The sequence below is a fragment of the Schistocerca nitens genome, chromosome 1, assembly GCF_023898315.1.
Source record: "Schistocerca nitens isolate TAMUIC-IGC-003100 chromosome 1, iqSchNite1.1, whole genome shotgun sequence".
NCBI classification, from domain to species: Eukaryota; Metazoa; Arthropoda; class Insecta; order Orthoptera; family Acrididae; genus Schistocerca; species Schistocerca nitens.
Genome location: NC_064614.1, coordinates 472,678,577 through 472,692,909, shown reverse-complemented (window position 1 = coordinate 472,692,909; position 14,333 = coordinate 472,678,577). Strand labels below are relative to the sequence as shown.

Below are 14,333 nucleotides of genomic sequence, written 5' to 3'. Positions count from 1 at the left end.
TACGGGACTGATGACATCAGAAGTTGAGTCACATAGTGCTCAGAGCCATTTGAACCATTTTTGTGTATTGTGTTACTCCGATGAAAGTTGGTTGTATTCTCAGCCTTGTTTTTCTGTCTTTCGACAACTCAGTGTCCAAAATGTGCAGTTAGGTATCCCCTTTACTCGTTCCATTATTTATATTCCACCAAGGACTATCCAACACCAGACCCAGAATATGAAAATGACAGATAAAAACATTGACTTCTGACGGAAAGAAACAATATGAGTAGTGAAACTTTTAGGAAGTACACAGTTGGTGAATAATCTCGTGGAATATCCTTACTGAGTAGGTTTGGTAAGGAGGAGGGTGCTCGGTGTGCAGGTGCGGTCCCTGCAGCTGGACAGCCCGCCGCGGCCCTCGGTGGCGTCCCTGGAGGCTGGCGGCCTGTCGACGTCCGCCAAGAGCACCGGCCGGATGGCCCTCGAGGTGGCGAAGAGTATGTGGCGACAGACGGCACCGCTCTTCTCACGGCAGCACGCCTGTAACCTCGCCGCCGTCTGCGTCATCGACTTCGCCATCTTCGCATGGTACGTTGTACTCCCAAACACTACTTGCAAAATTAATGAAAGTCAAAAGAAATTGCGTAAAGGACATGAAACTAACTGAAGGTATCTTGACCTTCATGTCGATCAGAACTGAAACATTGGGACACAGGCGGCAAGTAAACACGAAGCTCTGGGGGTATTTAATAAAATGATTAATACTAGTCAGTGCCTGTTCCAAGTGGTATTTACATCTACATACACTACTGGCCATTAAAATTGCTACACCACGAAGATGACGTGCTACAGACGCGAAATTTAACCGACAGGAAGAAGATGCTGTGATATGCAAATGATTAGCTTTTCAGAGCATTCACACAAGGTCGGCGCCGGTGGTGATACCTACAACGTGCTGACATGAGGAAAGTTTCCAACCGATTTCTCAAAAAATGGTTCAAATGGCTCTGAGCACTATGGGACTTAACGTCTGTGGTCATCAGTCCCCTAGAACTTAGAACTACTTAAACCTAACTAACCTAAGGACATCACACACATCCATGCCCGAAGCAGGATTCGAACCTGCGACCTTAGCGGTCACGCGGTTCCAGACTGAAGCGCCTTTAACCGCATGGCCACACCGGCCGGCCCGATTTCTCATACACAAACAGCAGTTGACCGGCTTTGCCTGGTGAAACGTTGTTGTGATGCCTCTTGTAAGGAGGAGAAATGCGTACCATCACGTTTCCGACTTTGAGAAGGTCGGATTGTAGCCTATCGCGATTGCGGTTTATCGTATCGCGACATTGCTGCTCGCGTTGGTAGAGATCCAATGAATGTTAGCAGAATATGGAATCGGTGGGTTCAGGAGGGTAATAGGGGACGCCGTGCTGGATCCCAACGGCCTCGTATCACTAGCAGTCGAGATGACAGGCATCTTATCCGCATGGCTGTAACGGATCGTGCAGCCACGTCTCGATCCATGAGTCGACAGATGGGGACGTTTCCAAGACAACAACCATCTGCACGAACAGTTCGACGACGTTTGCAGCAGCACGGACTATCAGCTCGGAGACCATGGCTGCGGTTACCCTTGACGCTGCATCACAGACAGGAGCGCCTGTGATGGTGTACTCAACGACGAACCTTGGTGCACGAACGGCAAAACGTCGTTTTTTCGGATGAATCCAGGTTCTGTTTACAGCATCATGATGGTCGCATCCGGGTTTGGCGACATCGCGGTGAACGCACATTGGAAGCGTGTATTCGTCATCGCCATACTGGCGTATCACCCTACGTGATGGTATGGGGTGCTATTGGTTACACGTCTCGGTCACCTCTTGTTCACTTTGAACAGTAGGCGTTACATTTCAGATGTGTTACGATCCGTGGCTCTATCCTTCATTCGACCCATGCGAAACCCTACATTTCAGCAGGATAAAGCACGACCGCATGTTGCAGGTCCTGTACGGGCCTTTCTGGATACAGAAAATGTTCGATTGCTGCCCAGGCCAGCACATTCTCCAGATCTCTCACCAATTGAAAACGTCTGGTCAATGATGGCCGAGCAACTGGCTCGTCACAATACGCCAGTCACACTCTTCATGAACTGTGGTATCGTGTTGAAGCTGCATGGGCAGATGTACCTGTACACGTCATCCAAGCTCTGTTTGACTCAATGCCCAGGCGTATCAAGGCCGTTATTATGGCCAGAGGTGCTTGTTCTGGGTACTGATTTCTCAGGATCTATGCACCCAAATTGCGTGAAAATGTAATCACATGTCACTTCTAGTATAATATATTTGTGCAATGAATACCCGTTTATCATCTGCATTTCTTCTTGGTGTAGCAATTTTAATGGCCAGTAGTGTACTTACTCTTCATGGCACGGTGCGTGACGGAGGGTACCCCGTACCACTAATGGTGCCGGCCGTGGTGATCAAGCGGTTCTAGGCGCTTCAGTCCGGAATCGCGGGACTGCTACGGTCGCAGGTTCGAATCCCGCTTCGGGCGTGGATGTGTCTGTTGTCCTTAGGTTAGTTAGGTTTAAGTAGTTCTAAGTTCTAGCGGACGGATGACCTCAGATGTTAAGTTCCTTAGTGCTCAGAGCCATTTGAACCACTAATAGTCATTTTCTTACCTGTTCCACGGGTACATCATCCCACACTAAGGCATGTCCAGTTGGCCTTAGTCTCTGGCGTGATGTACTCGTAACGTATGCAGATATTTTATCCTGTGAGTCCTGTTACAATTTTATGCTCACAAGAGCCTCTGCCTGTGGACATTTATTTGTGAGCGTTCATTATAAAGTACGCTATATGTAATCTCGCTGCTAACTAAAGCCATAGTTTGGGATAATTCTCGATTTGATAATTTTATATATGGCAAGAGCCGCTCGGCTTCATCTAACCTAATGTACCATCATGTGATGTAACAAGGCCCACTCCTTCTGAAGAAGATATTTTTAGAAATATCGAAAACTACGTCAAGGACCTATAAACCCTTCTTTTGCAACTGGTTGGCTGATTTTTCAGCCTCTTCAGGTCTCCATTTATCTTTCTTTCTGAATGCCAGTGTCTCTCCCATGGCCGAGCAGCTCAAAAATATTGGAGAGCTAACATATGTTTCCTTCTATACCCACGTTTTTAAAATGTCGGGTTCAAATGCCCCCTCCCGTCACCTGTTGAAGTTCGCCGCTCTGGGAGGATCCAGACCTCCCTAGTCTATGTGTGGTTTCCACTCTACTGTATTTTTCTTTTTCACTGTCTCCCCTCTCCCTTTTACTCCTTCTGTTTCTATCTCCGTCCCTCTTTCTCTTTTGCTACCACTATCTGACCATCAATATTTCCTGTCACTTTGGCTCTCGCTGCTACTGTCGTCATCCATCATTCTTCCTTTTTCACTGACTCTCTGTCCCTCCTCCATCCTGTCTCCTCTCTCTTTCTCTCCCATTGGCACTGTCTTCTCTCTCCTCCACTGTCACTGTCTCTCTGATACTCTCTTACAGCAAAAGAAAGCCCGAAAATGTTCGCATGCCAAAAGTTTTGGTGAGGAAGGTGGAATGAAGATTGAAGCAGCTGGTTCCAACTTTCCTGTCATCGTCTTTTAAAGAGGAACATATTCGCCTCTTTTGTGCTCTGACAGAAGCATTTTTCAACTAGTTCCCTTGTCTTCCCAGTTACAACCGGGTGTGCTGCTTATATAAAACGATTTCTGTAGGTCAGTAAAGTTTTGACAGTTTCTTTCAAAAAATGTTCAGATGTGCGTGAAATCTTATGGGACTTAACTGCTAAGGTCATAAGTCTCTAAGCTTACACACTACTTAACCTAAATTATCCTAAGGACAAACAAACACACACCCATGCCCGAGGGAGGACTCGAACCTTCTCCGGGACCAGCCGCACAGTCCATGACTGCAGCGCCAGAGCTGGCCGAGCGGTTCTAGGCGCTACAGTCTGCAACCGCGCGACCGCTACGGTCACAGGTTCGAATCCTGCCTCGGGCATGGATTTGTGTGATGTCCTTAGGTTAGGTTAGGTTTAAGTAGTTCTAAGTTCTAGGGGACTGATGACCTCAGAAGTTAAGTCCCATAGTGCTCAGAGCCATTTGAACATTTTTTTGCAGCGCCAGAGACCGCTCGGCTAATCCCACGCGGCTGACATTTTCTTTATACACCTCGAAACGTTTACATCCTTGACACACATTCACAACAGTTGAGTACACGTAGTATAAGGTTAATACATCCAACGCAAGTTCACTTTACACTACTTAACATAAACATGCACAAAATTTTTACGCTAGACCTACAGTACACGAAAAGATGCGCCATTTGATTTGCAAGTAAAAATAATTCATATGACAAAACAATTTTTTGTATGGCGCTTACACTACCAGGTGCCATCATCGAATAATTTCCATATCAAGACAGCCCGTGTAAGCGTGAAGTGCCCGTTATCCACAGACAGTGCGTCATAAAATTTTATTGGTGTAAACATGCTGACAAAAAAACATAGTTCGGTGACCTCAGAACCCTTGAGATAACTCTAGAACCCTTTACATGTGTTCACTACATTTACGCCTAAGACCGCTGGCCGGGGTGGCCGAGTGGTTCTAGGTGCTACAGTCTGGAATCGCGTGACCGCTGCGGTCACAGGTTCGAATGCTGCCTCGGGCATGGATGTGTGTGATTTCCTTAGATTAGTTAGGTTTAAGTAGTTCTAAGTTCTAGGCGACTGATGACCTCAGAAGTTAAGTGGTGGTGGTGATGGTGGTGGTTAGTTTTTAACGTCTCGTCGACAACGAGGTCATTAGAGACGGAGCGCAAGCTCGGGTTAGGGGAGGATTGGGAAGGAAATCGGCCGTGCCCTTTCAAAGGAACCATCCCGGCATTTGCCTGAAACGATTTAGGGAAATCACAGAAAACCTAAATCAGGATGGCCCGGGACGGGATTGAACCGTCGTCCTCCCGAATGCGAGTCCAATGAGAAGTTACGTCCCATAGTGCTCAGAGCCATTTGAACGATTTGAACTCCTCAGACCAAATAGCACGCGCACATTCACGTGCCTATGTACAACTTCGAACCTCTTACCGAAATCCAGAGGTTCATAGTTGCCGTACTTACGCACGTAAAATGTGCGCCTAATCGAAAATAGTTTCGGAATTCCCCGAGAATATCATCTTAAGAATATAGGATTAAAATTTCGACGAGCTATCATGATCAAAAATTATAGAAGCGTCCGACTCCACAATTAGCACTTCTCGTACCCAAAAATCATGGATTTTGGTTTTTTTCCAGGAACCGCCCATGAACAAATAGTTCTTTTATACGCCGGCTCAGATCCACCCTAGACCACACCTAATGCGAAAGAACCAACAGATTTACTCGATTTGCATGGGCTGGAGGAATTGTGTAATGTTTAAATGTTGACAACGTGCTGTAGGCGGTCCCGAAAACTGACATATGGCCGGTAGAGCAGACATATGCTCCTCCATATCCGCATCCAGTGATGTCTACGAGCTGAATATGACCATCGGCCTGTCAGTACCGTTGGTCCTTCATGGCCTGTCCGGGAGGAGTTTAGTTTTATTTTACTATAGGATAGTTACAGTATGCCCATCCTTCCGATACGTATACAAATCGCCACCATACAAGGGCTATCCAAAGTTCTTGACACCTTATCTTTGTAATCAATAGAACCTGAAATACACTCCTGGAAATTGAAATAAGAACACCGTGAATTCATTGTCCCAGGAAGGGGAAACTTTATTGACACATTCCTGGGGTCAGATACATCACATGATCACACTGACAGAACCACAGGCACATAGACACAGGCAACAGAGCATGCACAATGTCGGCACTAGTACAGTGTATGTCCACCTTTCGCAGCAATGCAGGCTGCTATTCTCCCATGGAGACGATCGTAGAGATGCTGGATGTAGTCCTGTGGAACGGCTTGCCATGCCATTTCCACCTGGCGCCTCAGTTGGACCAGCGTTCGTGCTGGACGTGCAGACCGCGTGAGACGACGCTTCATCCAGTCCCAAACATGCTCAATGGGGGACAGATCCGGAGATCTTGCTGGCCAGGGTAGTTGACTTACACCTTCTAGAGCACGTTGGGTGGCACGGGATACATGCGGACGTGCATTGTCCTGTTGGAACAGCAAGTTCCCTTGCCGGTCTAGGAATGGTAGAACGATGGGTTCGATGACGGTTTGGATGTACCGTGCACTATTCAGTGTCCCCTCGACGATCACCAGTGGTGTACGGCCAGTGTAGGAGATCGCTCCCCACACCATGATGCCGGGTGTTGGCCCTGTGTGCCTCGGTCGTATGCAGTCCTGATTGTGGCGCTCACCTGCACGGCGCCAAACACGCATACGACCATCATTGGCACCAAGGCAGAAGCGACTCTCATCGCTGAAGACGACACGTCTCCATTCGTCCCTCCATTCACGCCTGTCGCGACACCACTGGAGGCGGGCTGCACGATGTTGGGGCGTGAGCGGAAGACGGCCTAACGGTGTGCGGGACCGTAGCTCAGCTTCATGGAGACGGTTGCGAATGGTCCTCGCCGATACCCCAGGAGCAACAGTGTCCCTAATTTGCTGGGAAGTGGCGGTGCGGTCCCCTACGGCACTGCGTAGGATCCTACGGTCTTGGCGTGCATCCGTGCGTCGCTGCGGTCCGGTCCCAGGTCGACGGGCACGTGCACCTTCCGCCGACCACTGGCGACAACATCGATGTACTGTGGAGACCTCACGCCCCACGTGTTGAGCAATTCGGCGGTACGTCCACCCGGCCTCCCGCATGCCCACTATACGCCCTCGCTCAACGTCCGTCAACTGCACATACGGTTCACGTCCACGCTGTCGCGGCATGCTACCAGTGTTAAAGACTGCGATGGAGCTCCGTATGCCACGGCAAACTGGCTGACACTGACGGCGGCGGTGCACAAATGCTGCGCAGCTAGCGCCATTCGACGGCCAACACCGCGGTTCCTGGTGTGTCCGCTGTGCCGTGCGTGTGATCATTGCTTGTACAGCCCTCTCGCAGTGTCCGGAGCAAGTATGGTGGGTCTGACACACCGGTGTCAATGTGTTCTTTTTTCCATTTCCAGGAGTGTATAATCTATCTGAAAGCTGTCAGTATCTCCGGGCTTCTTCCAAGTATACAACCTTCTTTTATGATTCTTGAACCAAGTGTTAGGCAAAATACACCTATTAGGCAAATACAAAATAACAAAAGGAGGGTATCAAAGAAGCACATTTTAGCTGTATCTAATTTAAATACAATACTTTAGCAAATAAAATAATCCTTCAAATGAAAGTTTTAAATGATATTATTGGCTAATTGGTTTGCACCAAAGCTTCACGTTAACGAAGTTGCTTATAATGTGTTCATAACTTACAAGGGGAGGCCACGAGGTTGGTATCACGCAATTATTTCAGACTTTGTACACCTTTAGTAAGGCATTAAAACGACATAATGTGCGAGTAGGAAGGTGAAGTACTCCGGAAATTCGGAGAAAGTCGCAAGAGACGTTTGACGCGTCTATTATGTAACTCAAGTATCTGCGCATAGACGCCGAACGGTAGAGTTCATGGTGGTCCAGTGGTTGCCGGCACGGTAGGTCAGCGTGTTCGGTCGGAGGGTTGGCTGCCCTTTGTAATAAAAAAACTTGAGTGAATGGCTCAACGATGCACTTGAACAAGCGTCGTGGGACGTCCGCCCCGAACAAATGCAACGAAGAATAACGAACAAAATGAGATTACAAAAAAAAAAAAAAAAAATGGTTCAAATGGCTCTGAGCACTATGGGACTCAACATCTTAGGTCATAAGTCCCCTAGAGCTTAGAACTACTTAAACCTAACTAACCTAAGGACATCACACACACCCATGCCCGAGGCAGGACTCGAACCCGCACCCGTAGCAGTCCCGCGGTTCCGGACTGCAGCGCCAGAACCGCACGGCCACCGCGGCCGGCGAATTACAAAAAGAAAGAAAAGGGAGTAAGCGTCTGAGCCCCATAAGACGAACGGGTATGGCGTGACGGTTCGACTCCCGCTCAAACCTTCATTTATGTAGTACAAGTGTAAATTCGGCGATATTCAAAAATTTGCTCCTATACTATTCGTTCTCGCTACATTAGATGTGTAAGGGATTTCGCAAATCACGACAGACATACATTTTCGGGGAAACACATGCGTTTCTTCATTTACTTATCGATAGTTACAAATATGTTTGTTCTAATAATTAAATTTGACTAAAAATATGAGTAATCAAATGACATGAAACTCACTAAAACTTCATACAAATACATGCTGTTTTTTAATTATATTACCTCTCAAATGTCATATAAACTAAATAACATGATGAGTGATGGAAACAAAATATACAGGGTGAGGCAGCTAAGTCATAACATCCCTTGTATCTCAAAGATGCCGTTTGGACAGTGAACTGCAGGGACAGGGGCTACTTGAATACATCACATTGCATGTTTGTGCTATTTTTTATTACAGAGATATGAGGCAATCTTCGGTTTTTTTAAATGGATCCCTATGTTAAATTTTAGCCTATCATGATGCACTTAAAAAGACGGTTTCAAACATGTGTATATCATAATATTTAGGGGAATAGTTTTTGAGACACAGGTATGTCCCCGTATCGTGTTCGTCCTTCGAAGCGGCGATGTTCAGTGCGACCTTTCCTGTTGTGTAGAGTACATGGTAAACGTCGCGAGCCCGTCCTTACACAAACACGCCCATTTACCCGACAATAGTAGCACATACTGCGATATTTTAAGCGAAAATTAACTGATGTCGCGCAAATATTATTCAGTTATTTGACAACTGTGGTACCAAAATAGTAGACAACATACAGTATTAAAATACTACAAGATGTTAATACATTTTAAGTAACGGAAATAGAAATGTAAATGAGGAGGCCCTTATTGGTCACAATTATTTTGTACGTATTTGTTTTTTATATGAAAATATTTACTATTTATCACAATACCAAGCAAATACACACAAAGATGCAAAATACATACTGTACATGATACAAAACTTTACTGAAGCACGTGCTCAAAATGGCCGGCCGGGGTGGCCGAGCGGTTCTAGGCGCTACAGTCTGGAACCGCGCGACCACTACGGCCGCAGGTTCGAATCCTGCCTCGGGCATGGCTGTGTGTGATGTCTTAGGTTAGTTAGGTTTAAGTAGTTCTAAGTTCTAGGGGACTGATGACCTCAGAAGTTGTCCCATAGTGCTCAGAGCCATTTGAACCATTTTTTTCTCAAAATGCTTCCTCTCTGCTGCAATGCACATTTGTAGTCGCCGTTCGAATGATTTATGAACTGCTGCGAGGGTGTCACGTGAGTTATCAGTGTACGCATCGATGATACGTTGCTTCATATCGTCTGGCGTAGTTCGTATTTGAGCATACACTTTATGTTTGATTGTTCCCCACAGAAGAAAATCAAGAGGCGACAAATCAGGAAACCGGGCTGGCCACTTCAACACGTCGTCCTACCCAACAATCCGGGAACTTTTCATTTAACAGCTCTGCAGCCACACGGGAAGAGTGAGCAGAATAGCCGTCATGTAGGAACCACATGCAGTGTCGCGTACTTAGTGGTACCTCTTCCAGCAAAATGGGCAGAACGTTTCGCAGGAACTGTGCATAGTTATTGCCATTTAGTATACTCCGAATGACGTACGGCCCCACAATGACATTTCTGACGATGCCGCACCACAAGTTAACACACCACTCTTGCTGATGCTGTACCTGTCGAAGCCAATGAGGGTTCTCTATTGATCAGTAATGCATATTATGCAAATTCACATTACCGTGGTTGGTGAAAGTCGCTTCATCAGTAAAAAGCACCCGTTGAAAAAACGTTGGATCATCTTATAGGCGCTGCAGAGCAAATCGGCAAAATTCCTGGCGCCGTTCAAAATCCACACCGGAGAGTGCTTGATGTAATGAGAGGTGAAACGGGTGAAATCTATGCCGGTGCAATATGCGTAGAACACTTCTCTGACTTATACCACATTCCGAGGCGATACGTCGCGACGAAACAGTAGGGTCGTTATGCGCCGAGGCTAGATCGCCCTCTTCATGTACCTCGCCAGTTGCAGTTTTCTGCCTTGTCCTCTGTATGGAGTTCCATGATCCCGATCAAGTAGTTTCTTGCAAATACGTGCAAGAAGCTGGCACATAGGACGCTCCTGATCAGGATACAGCTCTCCATATCACTTTATTGCTCTAACAGCATTTCTTCTGCTTTCACTGTGCACTAGAAGCATATCTAACATTTCTTCGTTGGTGTACATGTCTGCTCCAAGAAACTGTGACGGAAATGCGATGTCTCCTTACCCCAGCAGCAAATTTATACCCTTCTCTCCAGTAGAGAGCCTATATCAAGGGAGAGAGTGGCCAATGGTGATAGCGTAGCTGATTGGCTGAGAGCCGAGGACGCCATGTTTTTACCAAACTGACGCTGACTTTGTACGAATATAAATAGATACTTGTGTGTGATTCTGTACTGTTGGTTCTTTTCAGCGCTTCGAACGCCAATTCCATAGTGAGAAACAACTTCCAGAGCTGAGACCTTTAGTAAAACTGGTTATTTAATGAACTATTTACAATTTTGCTTTTCCTATAATGCTAAGTTATTTCCAATATGTTTCCTTAGTGATATGCATTTGAAAACTTGAGTTGTGAGGTCAGTTGGAGCCCAGGGGACAATACACTTTATTATATGGATACAGTATGAAGGAAGACAGGAAGACTTCCTCTTATACCTATTGACAGATACAACATGACAATCTGGTTAAACAAGCAAGCCTCCTCCATCATTTAGTTACTAATTGTAACATATGTCAACTGTTGAACAAAGAATTTGCAGAGATCAGAACGTTTGTGTTTAGTTTGCAATTGGTATTTCGGATTTTTTTAGTTCTGGTGGTAAGTACAAGGAACTCTTTCAGTCATGAGATCTCCCTGTGTTACATGTGTTTTACTCACTGGTTGTCACTGTTAGAAAGCTCGTTTGGTTTCTTTGTGTATCACACAATCAATTTCTTTCTGTATGCTTATAATGCCTACGAAACAAAATTAAAAAATTACAGAATAACCTTTTTACTGATCCATGAAAGAAAAAGTATATGAACACCGCTGCATTATCTATGTGGCATTGTAGCACAGAGGTGGTGTTTTAACTTGGTAATCCGAAGGTCGTGAGTTCGATTCGCAGTTTTTTAAACGTTATTTTCTAGACTTTTAATGGTTCTTGAGTGACAATTCATGCTACAAGATGTGTTTTAACATGTATACGGAACCCTAAGCCTACATACATCCGGCTGGCCACTCGCACTTGGCTCTGTAGTCTTGGCTGTTCACATTCCTGTAAATTATAATTATCGTGTGGATACTCAGTTACCTATTTTGAATTACTTTCTGCTGTTTCAGTAGAGTACCTAAATATTTATATTTTTCCGGTTTTCTGTGGCATCGAGCGTACAGAATGACGTGTTTTGCCAGCATAAGAAAACGTTATAAGATCGACACACACTTAAAATGCATTATGTGGGGACGGAAAGAGACAAGAATTTACCAATTTCAGCGATGAATATCAGCACGGAAAAATCTGTAATAGCATCATGTACTCTGAGATACATCAAATGAAACTTTTTTCTCTTATTAATCAGTTGTCAATGTTTTTATAGCTTCATCAAATACAGCTGTTGAAATTCGGCAGACATACACACCGCTTCACGATACTTCCATTTGCTCACAAATTTATTAGGCCTATATAAACATAGACGAATGCCATTTCTTTTAAACATGTAACGAGTATTAAGCTAGAAGATCTACATTGCTCTCATGCGTCAAACACAGGCCTTATTTTACTCGTGAAGTGGCTAGCTTTCTGCTTGCGTCGCTACCTAATTGCACGTTCCGCGCGCAATCTGGTAAAAACATGGCTCCCTGCTCTCCAGCTACGTCGTGCGTCACCTTGCGGCGTTATCGAGAACCAGGAAAACAACGCCTTTCCTGTTAAGTTTCTCAGTGGTCAACAGGAAAGATCACACTGGACAACGCCGCTTCGAAGGACGAATACGATACGGGAACATATCTGTGTCTCAAAAACTATTCGCCTAAATACTGTGATATAAACATATTTGAAACCGTCTTTGCAAGCCCATCATGTTACGCTAAAATTTAACATCGTGTTCCATTTAAAAAAACGAAAGATGGCCTCATATCTCTGTAATAAAAAATAGCACAAACATGAAATGTGATGTATTCAAGTAGCCCCTGTCCCTGCAATTCACTGTCCAAACGGCATCTTTGCATTTGTTACGGTTGGGGAGATACAATGGATGTTTTGACTTAGCTGCCTCACCCTGTAGATCAGAAATAAGGAGTGTGCGGGAGTCGAACTTTTGTCGCTTACTCCTTTGTCATTTGAAGCTCGGACGCTATACACAAATAGATCACTTACATAATAGAGGCGTAAAACTTCTCTTGCGATTTTCTCGAAATTGCCAGAGTAGAGCACTTTATTAATTGCACATTATGTTGTTTTAGACTGCTACGGTCGCAGGTTCGAATCCTGCCTCGGGCATGGATGTGTGTGATGTCCTTAAGTTAGTTAGGTTTAGGTAGTTCTATGTTCTAGGGGACTGATGACCACAGCTGTTAAGTCCCATAGTGCTCAGAGCCATTTGAACCATTTTGTTGTTTTAACGCCGTACTGGAGATGTACCAAGTTTGAAGTAAATCTGTCATCCCAACTTTATGGTCGCCGCTTATTTGTTGCCTTAAAATATCACTTTCAGTACTAAGTGGAGCCAAAATGCTGAGCTTGTCTTCTAACATGGAAATTCCTAGTGAGTTTTTTATCAACTTCAGTTTTGAAAATAACCTTCTTCCATTGCTATTTGTGATTGTAAGTGATAGGTTCATTCTGACAGCGATCTAGATATTTGAAAAACGACTTTGATGTTTTTCAGACTCTAGTTTGGATGTAGAAGCCGTATTTTCGGGAAATCTATCTCATTACAAACTGCCAAAATTGCGCTAGCAAGTCGTTCAAAATCGCAGCGGTTTTACGATATGAAGTGCCACAGGCTCGACGCGGTGTCACTGGGAATTTTACGTGACGGAGTGCAGGATCTGACAAGTGAATGTCGACTTACTTCAGATCAGCTATTCGCTGAAAAACCCAGTAAGCCCATACAATATACTAGGGTCGAATGAAAAATAATGCCTCCACCTTCGTTAATTGGGTTTGGATGGGAATATTTTAATAAATCAAACGCAGAAATAATCCTTAGAATGTGATCTTTAATTGCCAATATTAAGTTTTTCACGTAATCACCAGCCAATTGGATACATTTCTGACAACGATGAAAACGTTTTCTGAAGCCGTCACGGAAGAAGTCGACACTCTGTTTCCGCAACCACAGTTTCACAGTTCTCTCAACGTCTTCATCAAAAGCATAATGATGTCCCCACAGATCGTCTTTCATTCAAAACTGGTTAAATGGCTCTGAGCACTATGGGACTTAACTTCTGAGGTCATCAGTCCCCTAGAACTTAGAACTACTTTCATTCAAAACTGGTTAAATGGCTCTGAGCACTATGGGACTTAACTTCTGAGGTCATCAGTCCCCTAGAACTTAGAACTACTTAAACCTAACTTACCTAAGGACACCACACACATCCATGCCCAAGGCAGGACTCGAACCTGCGACCGTAGTGGTCACGCGGTTCCAGACTGTAGAGCCTAGAACCGCTCGACCATCCTGGCCGGCCCGTCTTTCATTATCGGGAACAGATGGAAGTCAGACGATGCTAAATCTGGAGCGCACAGATCTTGCGATAGCCAAGAAAAGCAATAATGTGACCCACACGTTCTTGTGAAATGCCGATTGTGCTTGCAATTTCTCTCTGGGTGATACGACGATCGTCCTGAATCAATCTGTCAACATTTTGCTTGTGAAACTCGGTGGTTGGTGTCACAGGACGTCCAACTCTTTGTTTGTCATGCAGGTCAGACGTTCCCGCATCAACATCTTTAAACACAGTACTCACATCAACACAATCGCCATAAACAGCTTTCATTCTCTGATGAATCTCTTTGGGGTGAAACCTTCTGCTGTCAAGAATTCAACGACTGCACGTTGCATAAATCGCATTGACCGACCGTCTGCGCAGGGTTCCATACTTTATACTCTAACAACACAACCGTTCAATGCTAAGGCTTCCCGCCAACTAGAGCTGTAGAGAAGAGGCTA

The 14,333-nt window shown here is 45.1% G+C and overlaps 1 protein-coding gene across 1 annotated transcript in view; it reads left to right on the top strand.

The window, feature by feature from the left end:
• Positions 1 to 14,333, top strand: part of LOC126251935 (synaptic vesicle glycoprotein 2A-like) — a 136,490-nt gene that overhangs the window by 92,159 nt on the left and 29,998 nt on the right. Inside the window, exon 7 of the mRNA XM_049952691.1 lies at positions 365 to 570. Within this exon, the coding sequence (XP_049808648.1) occupies positions 365 to 570 (206 nt within the window). The remainder of the gene's footprint in view (positions 1 to 364; positions 571 to 14,333) is intronic.